Here is an 18,545-nt window from a genome sequence, read left to right as displayed (position 1 = left end):
AGATGAGCACCACTGTGAGGAAGTGAATCATGTTTGATCTGACTGTACTAGATGAGCACCACTGTGAGGAAGTGAATCATGTTTGATCTGACTGTACTAGATGAGCACCACTGTGAGAGGTGAATCATGTTTGATCTGACTGTACTAGATGAGCACCACTGTGAGGAAGTGAATCATATTTGATCTGACTGTACTAGATGAGCACCACTGTGAGAGGTGAATCATGTTTGATCTGACTGTACTAGATGAGCACCACTGTGAGGAAGTGAATCATGTTTGATCTGACTGTACTAGATGAGCACCACTGTGAGGAAGTGAATCATGTTTGATCTGACTGTACTAGATGAGCACCACTGTGAGGAAGTGAATCATGTTTGATCTGACTGTACTAGATGAGCACCACTGTGAGGAAGTGAATCATATTTGATCTGACTGTACTAGATGAGCACCACTGTGAGAGGTGAATCATGTTTGATCTGACTGTACTAGATGAGCACCACTGTGAGGAAGTGAATCATGTTTGATCTGACTGTACTAGATGAGCACCACTGTGAGAAGTGAATCATGTTTGATCTGACTGTACTAGATGAGCACCACTGTGAGAAGTGAATCATGTTTGATCTGACTGTACTAGATGAGCACCACTGTGAGAAGTGAATCATGTTTGATCTGACTGTACTAGATGAGCACCACTGTGAGGAAGTGAATCATGTTTGATCTGACTGTACTAGATGAGCACCACTGTGAGGAAGTGAATCATATTTGATCTGACTGTACTAGATGAGCACCACTGTGAGGAAGTGAATCATGTTTGATCTGACTGTACTAGATGAGCACCACTGTGAGGAAGTGAATCATGTTTGATCTGACTGTACTAGATGAGCACCACTGTGAGAAGTGAATCATGTTTGATCTGACTGTACTAGATGAGCACCACTGTGAGGAAGTGAATCATGTTTGATCTGACTGTACTAGATGAGCACCACTGTGAGAAGTGAATCATGTTTGATCTGACTGTACTAGATGAGCACCACTGTGAGGAAGTGAATCATGTTTGATCTGACTGTACTAGATGAGCACCACTGTGAGGAAGTGAATCATATTTGATCTGACTGTACTAGATGAGCACCACTGTGAGGAAGTGAATCATGTTTGATCTGACTGTACTAGATGAGCACCACTGTGAGAAGTGAGTCATGTTCGATCTGACTGTACTAGATGAGCACCACTGTGAGGAAGTGAATCATGTTTGATCTGACTGTACTAGATGAGCACCACTGTGAGAAGTGAATCATGTTTGATCTGACTGTACTAGATGAGCACCACTGTGAGAGGTGAGTCATCTGTTTGTAGTAATAATGATGTGATGTCAGACTATTAGGCACAAACAACAGATCTTGATGAGGGTTATTTTAAGCGATTTGAGCACCCTTCAAATCGTGTTGATGAGTCTTTAACCAAGTGGTCACATATCGTTCTGGGTTCTGTGGAGATGTGTGAACATCAAGGCAGACACGAGGTCATTTTGGATCCTTGGTGGGATCAGGTTAATAATGTGGTGAATCAGTGTATCTGCATTCGCAATAGAGGTGGTACGTTTCTGTAAGCTATAAGCACATGTTGTAATGTACATGAGCCTGCCCTCTACTGGTGGCTGAGTGTAACTTCACTCAGTTTCACATCTTGGTGTTGTAGTGTTGTAATACATTATTAACAATGTAATGATACCTTCATCATACACCAGCTGTTGTAGTGCAGAGAAACAAGATAAAACCTTCATCCTACACCAGCTGTTGTAGTGCAGAGAAACCAGATAATATCTTCATCATAACCCAGCTGTTGTAGTGCAGAGAAACCAGATAATACCTTCATCAATGTCTGTTGTAGTGCAGAGAAACCAGATAATACCTTCATCAATGTCTGTTGTAGTGCAGAGAAACCAGATAATACCTTCATCAATGTCTGTTGTAGTGCAGAGAAACCAGATAATACCTTCATCAATGTCTGTTGTAGTGCAGAGAAACCAGATAATACCTTCATCAATGTCTGTTGTAGTGCAGAGAAACCAGATAATACCTTCATCAATGTCTGTTGTAGTGCAGAGAAACCAGATAATACCTTCATCAATGTCTGTTGTAGTGCAGAGAAACCAGATAATACCTTCATCAATGTCTGTTGTAGTGCAGAGAAACAAGCTTGTTGCCTAAAAACAGATTTTGGTGTAAAGAGAGACAACTGTAGTTTATAACCTCAAGGTCCAGACAACGATCCTCAATAGTCTAGTCTGGTACTTGACCACCAGAGAACACGAGGCTGCCCTCTAGTGGACATAGTTGGAAGCATTCCAGGACCACAGGGCAACTGTCAGACGTTATTCTGTGACGTTCACTTCTCAACACCGACACCGGGAGTCGGTCACCGAACAAGCCTTTCTGATAAGGAGGTCGGTGTAGCGCGTAGCAATGGGCTCAATTTCGGGTTTATTATCTGTGGTAGGAGCGGCAACGTTATACCTCTATCTCCTGTCCACTTTCCTGCCGCCCGGACCGCAACATCTTCACCGGCGACATGCGGTGGAGTTAAACAACGAGAGCGCAGAGGGGGACGTGGACGTGGAAGTTGTAGAGTACAGGTAGCCAGCCTCAACAGATCTACAGCTACAATTTGCCAGATGTCGCAAGACTTTTTTGTTGTTGCTATTAGCATAATAATTATAGGCTACAGCAGCTGCCTGCTTGTACAACAATGACACTTTCTAGGACATGTTTACGTATACAACTTGGCAAATAAGTCAATATATAGCGACGTCCACAGTGTTTTATTAGGGGTAATAATAGCATAGTGACATCACCATTTATGTAATAGATCTAATGTAACATTAAAGTCCCAGAGTGGTTATCTGTTGTAGGATTATGATGTTGATAAGTGTATTGACAGACGGCGCAGTCCATGGAGGTGCTGTCATAATCACTGCGTTTGGCAGCATCTCATTTCCCTCAGACGATCGCACGACTTTAAGTTATGAAAATGGCATCATCAAACACCTGACTTGTCAGTGTAGGCTAATTCAGAGGAAATGTCACAGCTGGTTGCTGTTCTCTCAAAGTATTTGTCGTTGCCTGATGGTGTTGTTTATATCACAGTAGTTCCTGTTTTCAGATGATGTTCCTATAGGCCTACTCTAAACCCCTGTGTGTCTCATCCAGCCCCGCCTTCTCTCCTATGTTTATGGTTTCTGCCCCAGTGGAGATCTGGCCGTGGCCTCTCTTGGTTGGCTTAGGTTCACTTGGCCTGAAATACTGTCCTCCTCAGTCTGATGAGTAATGAGAACATACAGCTCTGATCTAACCCTGGACAGGACACACTTGTCTTGGTTTGCTTAGGTTCACTTGGCCTGAAATACTGTCCTCCTCAGTCTGATGAGTATGAGAACATACAGCTCTGATCTAACCCTGGACAGGACACACTTGTCTTGGTTTGCTTAGGTTCACTTGGCCTGAAATACTGTCCTCCTCAGTCTGATGAGTATGAGAACACACATCTCTGATCTAAACCTGGACAGGACACACTTGTCTTGGTTGGCGTGATGCCATCGTCCCATCATATTTCATCCTCCCTAATTATAAAGGAGTTTCACGACCCTGCCGTCATGTTTATCAGGCCTGTACACTTCTATTAGAGAACAGACATCCAGAGGTGGATGGACAGGAGGACACCACTGGTCTCTAGGGTCTCCTGCTAGGTCCACCACCGGAAGGTTCTGATGAGGTGCTACCCAGGACATAACACTGGACACGGTGTGCTGAGAGATACACACCGGAAGGTTCTGATGAGGTGCCTCCCAGGACATAACACTGGACACGGTGTGCTGAGAGATACACACCGGAAGGTTCTGATGAGGTGCCTCCCAGGACATAACACTGGACACGGTGTGCTGAGAGATACACACCGGAAGGTTCTGATGAGGTGCTACCCAGGACATAACACTGGACACGGTGTGCTGAGAGATACACACCGGAAGGTTCTGATGAGGTGCCTCCCAGGACATAACACTGGACACGGTGTGCTGAGAGATACACACCGGAAGGTTCTGATGAGGTGCTACCCAGGACATAACACTGGACACGGTGTGCTGAGAGATACAGACCGGAAGGTTCTGATGAGGTGCTACCCAGGACATAACACTGGACACGGTGTGCTGAGAGATACACACCGGAAGGTTCTGATGAGGTGCTACCCAGGACATAACACTGGACACGGTGTGCGGAGGGATACACACCGGAAGGTTCTGATGAGGTGCTACCCAGGACATAACACTGGACACGGTGTGCGGAGGGATACACACCGGAAGGTTCTGATGAGGTGCTACCCAGGACATAACACTGGACACGGTGTGCTGAGGGATACACGCTGGACGGTTCTGATGAGGTGCTACCCAGGACATAACACTGGACACGGTGTGCGGACGGTTCTGATGAGGTGCTACCCAGGACATAACACTGGACACGGTGTGCGGACGGTTCTGATGAGGTGCTACCCAGGACATAACACTGGACACGGTGTGCGGACGGTTCTGATGAGGTGCTACCCAGGACATAACACTGGACACGGTGTGCGGACGGTTCTGATGAGGTGCCTCCCAGGACATAACACTGGACACGGTGTGCGGACGGTTCTGATGAGGTGCCTCCCAGGACATAACACTGGACACGATGTGCTGAGGAATACCACCGTGGCTTTGCCTTCCATTCATCCCATACAGCTCAACAATTAGATGTCATACCAGCAGCTCAGGTTTCATGGTTTATGGTTCATTCTGTTTGCGTGTGTCTGCGTCACGGCTGAGGAGCCTGATACTTCCAGCATTGAAACTAGCAGAGGCAGAAATCCCAGAGCAAAAGCCGCTATTTCTGTCCCATATCCTGTTTCATACTCTCTCTCATGCTGCACACGGGCACCAGTCATGCCCACTTTAGTCTGTGTTTGACCTGTCTATGATGTCAGATTAGGGTGTCCCCAGATTCCCAATACTCTAGAGAGTCAAGTTTAGACGAGTCATACACCAGCAGACTGGGGGCTGAGCATTATGTCTTCCCTATATGACTACAACTACGGCTGTCTGTACTACGGCTGTCTGTACTACGACTGTCTGTACTACGGCTGTCTGTACTACGACTGTCTGTACTACGGCTGTCTGTACTACGACTGTCTGTACTACGGCTGTCTGTACTATGACTGTCTGTACTATGGCTGTGTATACTATGGCTGTATATCCTATGGCTGTATATACTATGGCTGTATATACTATGGCTGTATATCCTATGGCTGTATATCCTATGGCTGTATATACTATGGCTGTGTATCCTATGGCTGTATATCCTATGGCTGTATATCTTATGGCTGTGTATACTATGGCTGTATATCCTGTGGCTGTATATCCTATGGCTGTGTATCCTATGGCTGTATATCTTATGGCTGTGTATACTATGGCTGTATATCCTATGGCTGTATATACTATGGCTGTATATCCTATGGCTGTATATCCTATGGCTGTATATCCTATGGCTGTATATCTTATGGCTGTATATCTTATGGCTGTGTATACTATGGCTGTATATCCTATGGCTGTATATCTTATGGCTGTATATACTATGGCTGTATATCTTATGGCTGTATATCCTATGGCTGTGTATCCTATGGCTGTGTATACTATGGCTGTATACCCTATGGCTGTATATCTTATGGCTGTGTATACTATGGCTGTATATCCTATGGCTGTATATCTTATCGCTGTATATACTATGGCTGTATATCTTATGGCTGTATATCTTATGGCTGTGTATACTATGGCTGTATATCCTATGGCTGTATATCCTATGGCTGTATATCCTATGGCTGTATATCCTATGGCTGTATATACTATGGCTGTATATCCTATGGCTGTGTATACTATGGCTGTGTATACTATGGCTGTATATCCTATGGCTGTATATACTACGGCTGTGTGTACTACGGCTGTATATCTTATGGCTGTGTATCCTATGGCTGTATATCCTATGGCTGTATATCTTATGGCTGTGTATCCTATGGCTGTATATCCTATGGCTGTATATCTTATGGCTGTGTATCCTACGGCTGTATATCTTATGGCTGTGTGTACTACGGCTGTATATCTTATGGCTGTGTATCCTATGGCTGTGTATCTATGGCTGTGTATCCTATGGCTGTATATACTATGGCTGTATATACTACGGCTGTGTATACTATGTCTGTGTGTACTACGGCTGTATATCCTATGGCTGTATATCCTATGGCTGTATATACTATGGCTGTATATACTATGGCTGTATATACTACGGCTGTGTATACTATGTCTGTGTGTACTACGGCTGTATATCTTATGGCTGTGTATCCTATGGCTGTATATCCTATGGCTGTATATCTTATGGCTGTGTATACTATGTCTGTGTATACTATGTCTGTGTGTACTACGGCTGTATATCCTATGGCTGTATATCCTATGGCTGTATATACTATGGCTGTATATACTACGGCTGTGTATACTATGGCTGTATATACTATGGCTGTATATCCTATGGCTGTATATCTTATGGCTGTGTATACTATGACTGTATATACTATGGCTGTATATACTATGGCTGTATATCCTATGGCTGTGTATACTATGGCTGTATATCCTATGGCTGTGTATACTATGGCTGTATATACTATGGCTGTGTATCCTATGGCTGTATATACTATGGCTGTATATCTTATGGCTGTGTATACTATGGCTGTGTATACTATGGCTGTATATACTATGGCTGTGTATACTATGGCTGTATATCCTATGGCTGTATATACTATGGCTGTATATACTATGGCTGTGTATACTATGGCTGTATATCCTATGGCTGTATATCTTATGGCTGTGTATACTATGGCTGTATATCTTATGGCTGTGTATACTATGGCTGTCTGTACTACGGCTGTATATCCTATGGCTGTATATACTACGGCTGTGTATACTATGGCTGTATATACTACGGCTGTGTATCCTATGGCTGTATATCTTATGGCTGTGTATACTATGGCTGTATATCTTATGGCTGTGTATACTATGGCTGTATATCCTATGGCTGTATATCTTATGGCTGTATATCTTATGGCTGTGTATACTATGGCTGTATATACTATGGCTGTATATACTACGGCTGTGTATACTATGGCTGTATATACTACGGCTGTGTATCCTATGGCTGTATATCTTATGGCTGTGTATACTATGGCTGTATATCTTATGGCTGTGTATACTATGGCTGTATATCCTATGGCTGTATATCTTATGGCTGTGTATACTATGGCTGTATATCCTATGGCTGTATATCTTATGGCTGTATATCTTATGGCTGTGTATACTATGGCTGTGTATACTATGGCTGTATATCCTATGGCTGTATATCTTATGGCTGTGTATACTATGGCTGTATATACTATGGCTGTATATCCTATGGCTGTGTATACTATGTCTGTGTGTACTACGGCTGTATATCTTATGGCTGTGTATACTATGGCTGTATATCCTATGGCTGTATATCCTATGGCTGTATATCCTATGGCTGTATATCCTATGGCTGTATATCCTATGGCTGTATATACTATGGCTGTATATCCTATGGCTGTGTATACTATGGCTGTGTATACTATGGCTGTATATCCTATGGCTGTATATACTACGGCTGTGTGTACTACGGCTGTATATCTTATGGCTGTGTATCCTATGGCTGTATATCCTATGGCTGTATATCTTATGGCTGTGTATCCTATGGCTGTATATCCTATGGCTGTATATCTTATGGCTGTGTATCCTACGGCTGTATATCTTATGGCTGTGTGTACTACGGCTGTATATCTTATGGCTGTATATCCTATGGCTGTATATACTATGGCTGTATATACTACGGCTGTATATACTACGGCTGTATATCTTATGGCTGTGTATACTATGACTGTATATCCTATGGCTGTATATCCTATGGCTGTATATCCTATGGCTGTGTATACTATGACTGTATATACTATGGCTGTATATACTATGACTGTATATCCTATGGCTGTGTATACTATGACTGTATATCCTATGGCTGTATATCCTATGGCTGTATATCCTATGGCTGTGTATACTATGGCTGTATATACTACGGCTGTGTATCCTATGGCTGTGTATACTATGGCTGTATATACTATGGCTGTGTATCCTATGGCTGTATATCCTATGGCTGTGTATACTATGGCTGTATATACTACGGCTGTGTATCCTATGGCTGTGTATACTATGGCTGTATATACTACGGCTGTGTATCCTATGGCTGTATATACTATGGCTGTGTATCCTATGGCTGTGTATCCTATGGCTGTGTATCCTATGGCTGTGTATACTATGACTGTATATACTATGGCTGTATATACTACGGCTGTGTATCCTATGGCTGTGTATACTATGGCTGTATATACTACGGCTGTATATACTATGGCTGTGTATACTATGGCTGTATATACTATGACTGTATATACTATGGCTGTATATCCTATGGCTGTGTATACTATGGCTGTATATACTACGGCTGTGTATACTATGGCTGTATATACTATGGCTGTGTATACTATGGCTGTATATCCTATGGCTGTATATCTTATGGCTGTGTATACTATGGCTGTGTATACTATGGCTGTATATACTATGGCTGTATATACTATGGCTGTGTATACTATGGCTGTATATCCTATGGCTGTGTATCCTATGGCTGTATATCCTATGGCTGTATATCTTATGGCTGTGTATACTATGGCTGTGTATACTATGGCTGTGTATCCTATGGCTGTATATACTACGGCTGTGTATACTATGGCTGTATATCCTATGGCTGTATATACTACGGCTGTGTATACTATGGCTGTATATACTACGGCTGTGTATCCTATGGCTGTATATACTATGGCTGTGTATACTATGGCTGTATATCCTATGGCTGTATATCTTATGGCTGTGTATACTATGGCTGTATATACTATGGCTGTATATACTATGGCTGTATATACTATGGCTGTGTATACTATGGCTGTATATCCTATGGCTGTGTATCCTATGGCTGTATATCCTATGGCTGTATATCTTATGGCTGTGTGTACTACGGCTGTATATCTTATGGCTGTATATCCTATGGCTGTATATCCTATGGCTGTGTATCCTATGGCTGTATATCCTATGGCTGTATATACTATGGCTGTATATCCTATGGCTGTATATCCTATGGCTGTGTATCCTATGGCTGTATATCCTATGGCTGTGTATCCTATGGCTGTGTATACTATGGCTGTATATCCTATGGCTGTATATCCTATGGCTGTGTATACTATGGCTGTATATCCTATGGCTGTATATACTATGGCTGTGTATACTATGGCTGTATATCCTATGGCTGTGTATACTATGGCTGTATATCCTATGGCTGTATATACTATGGCTGTATATACTATGGCTGTATATCCTATGGCTGTATATCCTATGGCTGTGTATACTATGGCTGTATATCCTATGGCTGTATATACTATGGCTGTGTATACTATGGCTGTATATCCTATGGCTGTATATCCTATGGCTGTGTATACTATGGCTGTATATCCTATGGCTGTATATACTATGGCTGTATATACTATGGCTGTATATCCTATGGCTGTGTATACTATGGCTGTATATACTATGGCTGTATATACTATGGCTGTATATACTATGGCTGTATATCCTATGGCTGTATATCCTATGTCTGTGTATACTATGGCTGTATATACTATGGCTGTATATCCTATGGCTGTATATACTATGGCTGTATATCCTATGGCTGTCTGTACTATGGCTGTGTATCCTATGGCTGTATATCCTATGGCTGTGTATCCTATGGCTGTATATCCTATGGCTGTATATCCTATGGCTGTGTATACTATGGCTGTATATACTATGGCTGTATATCCTATGGCTGTGTATCCTATGGCTGTGTATACTATGGCTGTGTATACTACGGCTGTAGTACACACAGACATAGTATATGCATATACAGCCGTAGTATGTCTGTACTGTGTGTACTATGGCTGGCTATAACCTATAACCCCTTCCTGTAACCTATAACCCCTTCCTATGACCTATAACCCCTTTTTAGAATTTATAACCTATAACCCCTTCATATAAACCCTTCCTGTAACCTATAACCCCTTCCTATAACTTATAACCCCTTCCTATGACCTATAACCCCTTTTTAGAATGTATAACCTATAACCCCTTCCTATGACCTATAACCCCTTTTGAGAATTTATAACCTATAACCCCTTCCTATAACTTATAACCCCTTCCTATAACTTATAACCCCTTCCTATGACCTATAACCCCGTCCTATGACCTATAACCCCGTCCTATGACCTACAACCCCTTCCTATGACCTACAACCCCTTCCTATGACCTATAACCCCTTCCTATGGCCTTCGCCTGTGTTACCTTAAATGCTCTGTCCTCAGTGTCCTCAATTCCCGTTTGAAAATAATAATAATAATCCCCTGGTGCAAACAGTAACTAGGTGACAATATTTAGGTCTAAATCTGACACTAGTACTAGGAACCATGTTATCTGATGTTGCTGGTGTTTGTTTCCTTCCAGACTGAAGTTCCCGTCGGACCTGGATGAGCTGAGGGAGCTGGCTGAGATGCTGCAGTTCTATAAGACAGAACACACAGGCTACGTGGTGCTGCTGTTCTGTAGTGCCTACATCTACAAACAGTCCTTCGCCATCCCTGGCTCCTCCTTCCTGGTAAGAGAGACTAACATTACACCCATCCATGGAACACACACTTTGTTTCCATGAACCTATGACCCTAAGACCAGAACCTCCATCCATGGAACACACACTTAGTTTCCATGAACCTATGACCCTAAAGACCAGAACCTCCATCCATGGAACACACACTTTGTTTCCATGAACCTAAAACACACTTTGTCTCCAAACCTATGACCAGAACCTCCATCCATGGAACACACACTTTGTTTCCATGAACCTATGACCCTAAAGACCAGAACCTCCATCCATGGAACACACACTTTGTTTCCATGAACCTATGACCCTAAGACCAGAACCTCCATCCATGGAACACACACTTTGTTTCCATGAACCTATGACCCTAAGACCAGAACCTCCATCCATGGAACACACACTTTGTTTCCATGAACCTATGACCCTAAGACCAGAACCTCCATCCATGGAACACACACACTTTGTTTCCATGAACCTATGACCCTAAAGACCAGAACCTCCATCCATGGAACACACACTTTGTTTCCATGAACCTATGACCCTAAGACCAGAACCTCCATCCATGGAACACACACACTTTGTTTCCATGAACCTATGACCCTAAGACCAGAACCTCCATCCATGGAACACACACACTTTGTTTCCATGAACCTATGACCCTAAGACCAGAACCTCCATCCATGGAACACACACACTTTGTTTCCATGAACCTATGACCCTAAAGACCAGAACCTCCATCCATGGAACACACACTTTGTTTCCATGAACCTATGACCCTAAGACCAGAACCTCCATCCATGGTCAGAACAGCCTCCCGACCCTCACCAGTAGGGGTGTAAAGTACTTAAGTAAAAATACTTTGAAGTATTACTTAAGTAGTTTTTGGGGGTATCTGTACTTTACTATTTATATTTTTTGACAACTTTTATTTCAAAACATTCCTAAAGAAAATGATGTACTTTTTTACTCCACACATTTTCCCTGACACCCAAAAGTATTAGTTACATGTTGAATGCTTAGCAGGACAGGAAAATGGTCCAATTCACGCACTAAACAGAGAACATCCCTGGTCATCCCTACTGCCTCTGATCTGGCGGACTCACTAAACAGAGAACATCCCTGGTCATCCCTACTGCCTCTGATCTGGCAGACTCACTAAACAGAGAACATCCCTGGTCATCCCTACTGCCTCTGATCTGGCGGACTCACTAAACAGAGAACATCCCTGGTCATCCCTACTGCCTCTGATCTGGCGGACTCACTAAACAGAGAACATCCCTGGTCATCCCTACTGCCTCTGATCTGGCGGACTCACTAAACAGAGAACATCCCTGGTCATCCCTACTGCCTCTGATCTGGCGGACTCACTAAACAGAGAACATCCCTGGTCATCCCTACTGCCTCTGATCTGGCGGACTCACTAAACAGGCATGCTTCATTTGTAAATAATGTGGTAGTGTTGGAGTGTGGGAGTGTTGGAGTGTGGGAGTGTTGGAGTGTCAGAGTGTGGGAGAGTGGGAGTGTTGGAGAGTGACCCCTGGCTATCTGTAGATAAACAAACTAGAACATTGTGTTTTTTGGTTTGCTTAATATAAACATTTTGAAATGATTTATGTTTTCAGTTAACTTTTGGTACTTAAGTATATTTAAAAATCATATACTTTGACGTTTACTCAAGTAGTATTTTACTGGGTGTCTTTCACTTGAGTCATTTTCTATTAAGGTATCTTAATTTTACTCAAGTATGACAATTGGGTACTTTTTCCTGCTCAGCATTGCTCATCCCCTGTGCTTCCCAGAACATGCTGGCGGGGGCGCTGTTTGGTCCATGGCAGGGTCTGGTCCTGGCCTGTCTTCTGACCACCACCGGCTCTACCTTCTGTTACCTGCTCTCTGCTGCCTTCGGGAAGAGCTACGTCACACGCCTGTTCCCTGACAAGGTGGACATGCTGCAGAACAAGGTGTGACAGAGAGACAGAGTATGTTGTTCCACTTCACAGTACCATGGGGTTGTTGGAGGAGGACTGGGGGGGGGTACAGTACCATGGGGTTGTTGGAGGAGGACTGGGGGGGGTACAGTACCATGGGGTTGTTGGAGGAGGACTGGGGGGGGTACAGCACCATGGGGTTGTTGGAGGAAGACTGGGGGGGGTACAGTACCATGGGGTTGTTGGAGGAGGACTGGGGGGGGTACAGTACCATGGGGTTGTTGGAGGAGGACGGGGGGGGGGGGGTACAGTACCATGGGGTTGTTGGAGGAGGACTGGGGGGTACAGTACCATGGGGTTGTTGGAGGAGGACTGGGGGGGGAGGAGGACTGGGGGGTACAGTACCATGGGGTTGTTGGAGGAGGACTGGGGGGGGGTACAGTACCATGGGGTTGTTGGAGGAGGACTGGGGGGGGGGGGTACAGTACCATGGGGTTGTTGGAGGAGGACTGGGGGGGGGGTACAGTACCATGGGGTTGTTGGAGAATTGATTACAATTCTCTAAAGATAGACTAGAGGGGTGTGTGTCCTCTTACAGTGTCCTTGGCTTACACATTAGGTTAGACAGGTGTAACAGAGGGCCAGTGAGGAGCAGAAGACTGGTCTGATCACCAGTATAACAGTGTCTGATCACCAGTATAACAGTGTCTGATCACCAGTATAACAGTGCAGACAGTATAACAGATGACCAGTGAGAAGCAGAAGACTGGTCTGATCACCAGTATAACAGTGTCTGATCACCAGTATAACAGTGTCTGATCACCAGTATAACAGTGCAGACAGTATAACAGATGACCAGTGAGAAGCAGAAGACTGGTCTGATCACCAGTGTACCAGATGTGATCGTACTTCGTAACTCTCTTGGGTTTTTGGTTTGTAAAGAAAAGACTGTCCAGCCAGCGGTCCCAGTTGATTGGTGATTAATAGACACCAGGAAACACATGTTCAGGACAACAGTATGTTGATCGCTGCAGATTTGTGAATCGTCTGTTGGCATGGAAATAACTGAATTAGAGCATGCTGGGTAACTCTCTTATAGAAAAGTGCATCCCAGGAAGCCACCAATATCTAACAGGTACTGTACACAAATATACACTGAACTAAAATATAAACACAACATGTAAAGTGTCATGAGCTGAAATAAGATCCCAGACATTTTCCATACTGCACGAAAAGCTTATTTTTCTCAAATGTTCTACGCATATTTGTTTATAACCCTGTTAGTGAGCATTTCTCCTTTGCCAAGATAATCCATCCACCTGACAGGTGTGGCATATCAACAAGCTGATTAAAACAGCATGATCATTACAAATGTGCACCTTGTGCTGGGGGACAATAAAAGGCCCTAGAATTATATAATGTATAAAATGCACTATTTCAGAATGTGACCTCCCCCTATCTGCAAGCATGACCTATGACATAACACATTATTGATATGTAAATTCAACCGATCAATAGGAATACATAAACAGTGACAAGGGAAACATATCTCATCTATCTCATCCATTCTCCCACCCCCTCCTTCCCTCTCAACCTCATCCGTTCTCCCACCCTCCCTCTCTACCTCCTCCTCTCACCTTCCCTCTCTACCTCATCCGTTCTCCCACCCCCCCTCCTTCCCTTTCTACCTCATCCGTTCTCCCACCCCCCCTCCTTCCCTCTCTACCTCATCCATTCTCCCACCCCCTCTCTACCTCCTCTCCCCCACCCCCTCTCTACCTCCTTCGTTCTCCCACCATCTCTCTACCTCCTCCTCTCTCCTTCCCGCTCTACCTTCTCCCACCCTCCCTCTCTACCTCCTTCATTCTCCCACCCTCTCTCTACCTCCTCTCTCCCATGCCCTCTCCTTCCTTCCCCCTCCTCCCCCTCTCCTCCTCTCCCATGCCCTCTCTCCCTCCTCCTCTCCCATGCCCTCTCTCCCTCCTCTCCCCCATGCCCTCTCCTTCCTTCCTTCCCCCTCTCCCTCCTCCTCTCCCATGCCCTCTCTCCCTCCTCCTCTCCCTCCTCTCTCCCATGCCCTCTCCTTCCTTCCCTCTCTCCCTCCTCCTCTCCCATGCCCTCTCTCCCTCCTCTCTCCCATGCCCTCTCCCTCCTCCTCTCCCATGCCCTCTCCTTCCTTCCCTCTCTCCCTCCTCCTCTCTTTCCTTCCCTCTCTCCCATGCCCTCTCCTTCCCTCTCTCTGTCAGGTGGAGGAGAACCGTAGCAGTCTGTTCTTCTTCCTCCTGTTCCTGCGGTTCTTCCCCATGACTCCTAACTGGTTCCTGAACGTGACGTCCCCCATCCTCAACATCCCTGTCTCCATGTTCTTCTTCTCCGTACTCATCGGTGAGAAGCAGCACTGCCACACAACACACAGGACTATTATATAATACTACTGAGAATGACATGATACGTCATTTTGCTTAAGACGTGAAGACTTACATTAGCTCACCAAGTTAATGTCTAGGCTTTAGCTCAGAAGGCTAACACAGTCTCTCCCTTGTTATATTGAAGTACTGCTACAACAGATGTCATTAATTACCAGATCATGTCCACCTTTAATGTTCCGCACTCTCCCTCCTCCCATATCGCCTTTAGCTCAGCGGTCTAACCCAGTCCCTCCTCTCCTTCATCAGGTCTAGTGTTTATCTAGGTATAACCAAGTCTCTCCTCTCCTTCATCAGGTCTAGTGTTTATCTAGGAGGTCTAACCCAGTCTCTCCTTCCCCTGGTCTAGTGTTTATCTAGGAGGTCTAACCCAGTCTCTCCTCTCCTTCATCAGGTCTAGTGTTTATCTAGGAGGTCTAACCCAGTCTCTCCTTCATCAGGTCTAGTGTTTATCTAGGTATAACCCAGTCTCTCCTCTCCTTCATCAGGTCTAGTGTTTATCTAGGAGGTCAAACCCAGTCTCTCCTCTCCTTCATCAGGTCTAGTGTTTATCTAGGGGGTCTAACCCAGTCTCTCCTTCCCCTGGTCTAGTGTTTATCTAGGAGGTCTAACCCAGTCTCTCCTCTCCTTCATCAGGTATAGTGTTTATCTAGGAGGTCTAACCCAGTCTCTCCTTCATCAGGTCTAGTGTTTATCTAGGAGGTCTAACTCAGTCTCTCCTTCATCAGGTCTAGTGTTTATCTAGGAGGTCTAACCCAGTCTCTCCTCTCCTTCATCAGGTCTAGTGTTTATCTAGGAGGTCTAACTCAGTCTCTCCGTCATCAGGTCTAGTGTTTATCTAGGAGGTCTAACCCAGTCTCTCCTCTCCTTCATCAGGTCTAGTGTTTATCTAGGAGGTCTAACTCAGTCTCTCCTTCATCAGGTCTAGTGTTTATCTAGGAGGTCTAACTCAGTCTCTCCTTCATCAGGTCTAGTGTTTATCTAGGTCTAACCCAGTCTCTCCGTCATCAGGTCTAGTGTTTATCTAGGAGGTCTAACCCAGTCTCTCCTTCATCAGGTCTAGTGTTTATCTAGGAGGTCTAACCCAGTCTCTCCTTCATCAGGTCTAGTGTTTATCTAGGAGGTCTAACCCAGTCTCTCCTCTCCTTCATCAGGTCTAGTGTTTATCTAGGAGGTCTAACCCAGTCTCTCCTTCATCAGGTCTAGTGTTTATCTAGGAGGTCTAACCCAGTCTCTCCTTCATCAGGTCTAGTGTTTATCTAGGAGGTCTAACCCAGTCTCTCCTTCATCAGGTCTAGTGTTTATCTAGGAGGTCTAACCCAGTCTCTCCTTCATCAGGTCTAGTGTTTATCTAGGAGGTCTAACCCAGTCTCTCCGTCATCAGGTCTAGTGTTTATCTAGGAGGTCTAACCCAGTCTCTCCTCTCCTTCATCAGGTCTAGTGTTTATCTAGGAGGTCTAACTCAGTCTCTCCGTCATCAGGTCTAGTGTTTATCTAGGAGGTCTAACTCAGTCTCTCCTTCATCAGGTCTAGTGTTTATCTAGGAGGTCTAACCCAGTCTCTCCTTCATCAGGTCTAGTGTTTATCTAGGAGGTCTAACCCAGTCTCTCCTCTCCTTCATCAGGTCTAGTGTTTATCTAGGAGGTCTAACCCAGTCTCTCCTCTCCTTCATCAGGTCTAGTGTTTATCTAGGAGGTCTAACTCAGTCTCTCCGTCATCAGGTCTAGTGTTTATCTAGGAGGTCTAACCCAGTCTCTCCTTCATCAGGTCTAGTGTTTATCTAGGAGGTCTAACCCAGTCTCTCCGTCATCAGGTCTAGTGTTTATCTAGGAGGTCTAACCCAGTCTCTCCGTCATCAGGTCTAGTGTTTATCTAGGAGGTCTAACCCAGTCTCTCCTTCATCAGGTCTAGTGTTTATCTAGGAGGTCTAACCCAGTCTCTCCTTCATCAGGTCTAGTGTTTATCTAGGAGGTCTAACCCAGTCTCTCCTTCATCAGGTCTAGTGTTTATCTAGGAGGTCTAACCCAGTCTCTCCTCTCCTTCATCAGGTCTAGTGTTTATCTAGGAGGTCTAACCCAGTCTCTCCTTCATCAGGTCTAGTGTTTATCTAGGAGGTCTAACCCAGTCTCTCCGTCATCAGGTCTGATCCCATATAACTTCATCTGCGTGAGGACCGGCTCCATCCTGTCAGAGATCTCTTCCCTGGACGATATCTTCTCCTGGGGGACGCTGCTACAGCTGTTGGCCATCGCCTGTGTGGCCCTGCTTCCCGGAGCCCTTATCAAGCTCTACAGCCAGAACCACCTCCAACTGGACGGGCTGCAGCAGAATGGACGACACAGACAGAACCAGGGACAAGCAGCTGATGACAGAAAGAGGAGATGACCCTGCTGAAATACAGCCATGCTGGGTCTGATTGACCCTGACTGACCACGCAGGACTGGATTGGCCTCCACCACTACAGCTTTACACAGAGGAGTTTATAGACTTTGTTTCAGGGGCAGAGAAACGTCTTAACTGCCACTATGCCGAGGATACTTAAAGGTCATGAACAGTCGTGTTTTTCATGAAATTTTATGATATTTGGATGAAACCAGATCAAAATATGATGACCAAAGTATGAAAAAATGAGTGTTTCTCCTACATTGATCAAGGTTGGTCTCTCACCTAATTTAAATAAGTACCGCTTTGTGACATCACCCTAACTCTCATTTTAATACACCAATGGTAACATGATATTCTCTTACCTAATTTAAATAAGTACCACTTTGTAACCAACATCGGAGAAGGTGTGTTTGTGGAGGGGTGTGGTTTATACAGCTACTCCACTGGTGCCTGTAAGGTGTCATCAAATATAATTAAACGTTTACAGTATTCATCTATGGTAGAGATACTTATGTCTCCTCTTTCATCTGTCTGGTGTTACTGGTCTTCAAGCGTGGAACTAAAGGGGGGTAGTTGTCATTCAACACACCTGTCAGTGCTGCAGTGAACCCCTCCCAGCAGAGACATGATGGAACAAAAGGGGGGTAGTTGTCATTCAACACACCTGTCAGTGCTGCTGTGAACCCCTCCCAGCAGAGACATGATGGAACAAAAGGGGGGTAGTTGTCATTCAACACACCTGTCAGTGCTGCTGTGAACCCCTCCCAGCAGAGACATGATGGAACAAAAGGGGGGGGTAGTTGTCATTCAACACACCTGTCAGTGCTGCTGTGAACCCCTCCCAGCAGAGACATGATGGAACAAAAGGGGGGGGTAGTTGTCATTCAACACACCTGTCAGTGCTGCTGTGAACCCCTCCCAGCAGAGACATGATGGAACAAAAGGGGGGG

The 18,545-nt window shown here is 44.8% G+C and overlaps 2 protein-coding genes and 1 long non-coding RNA gene across 5 annotated transcripts; all 3 read left to right on the top strand.

The window, feature by feature from the left end:
* The first annotated feature begins 2,356 nt into the window (after window positions 1–2,356).
* LOC127924502 (transmembrane protein 41A-B-like) lies at window positions 2,357–18,086 on the top strand. The gene is made up of 5 exons (XM_052509211.1): window positions 2,357–2,632; window positions 10,706–10,856; window positions 12,656–12,817; window positions 15,031–15,169; window positions 17,351–18,086. The coding sequence occupies exons 1-5, from the start codon at window positions 2,463–2,465 to the stop codon at window positions 17,593–17,595; spliced, it is 867 nt and encodes a 288-aa protein (XP_052365171.1). The 5' UTR covers window positions 2,357–2,462; the 3' UTR covers window positions 17,596–18,086.
* On the top strand, window positions 3,561–5,337 carry LOC127924501 (uncharacterized). Of its 2 annotated transcripts, none has more exons than XR_008118004.1 (2): window positions 3,561–4,032; window positions 4,165–5,337. XR_008118004.1 is itself a non-coding variant. In XM_052509210.1 (2 exons), exons 1-2 carry the CDS (start codon window positions 3,764–3,766, stop codon window positions 4,772–4,774), a joined length of 945 nt encoding a protein of 314 aa, XP_052365170.1. In that variant the 5' UTR covers window positions 3,561–3,763; the 3' UTR covers window positions 4,775–5,337. The 2 variants fall into 2 exon arrangements, 1 of the variants encoding a protein (XP_052365170.1); XM_052509210.1 differs by having other exon boundaries at window positions 3,561–4,098.
* Window positions 15,179–17,247, top strand: LOC127924503 (uncharacterized). Of its 2 annotated transcripts, none has more exons than XR_008118005.1 (3): window positions 15,179–15,527; window positions 15,719–16,614; window positions 16,952–17,247. It is a non-coding gene; the product is annotated as an uncharacterized LOC127924503 (long non-coding RNA). The 2 variants fall into 2 exon arrangements; XR_008118006.1 differs by lacking the exon at window positions 15,179–15,527 and adding an exon at window positions 15,591–15,667 and having other exon boundaries at window positions 16,239–16,614.
* Window positions 18,087–18,545: the final 459 nt, after the last annotated feature.

The sequence above is a fragment of the Oncorhynchus keta genome, unplaced genomic scaffold (assembly GCF_023373465.1).
Source record: "Oncorhynchus keta strain PuntledgeMale-10-30-2019 unplaced genomic scaffold, Oket_V2 Un_contig_4117_pilon_pilon, whole genome shotgun sequence".
NCBI classification, from domain to species: Eukaryota; Metazoa; Chordata; class Actinopteri; order Salmoniformes; family Salmonidae; genus Oncorhynchus; species Oncorhynchus keta.
This window is presented reverse-complemented; position numbering and strand designations above follow the sequence as displayed.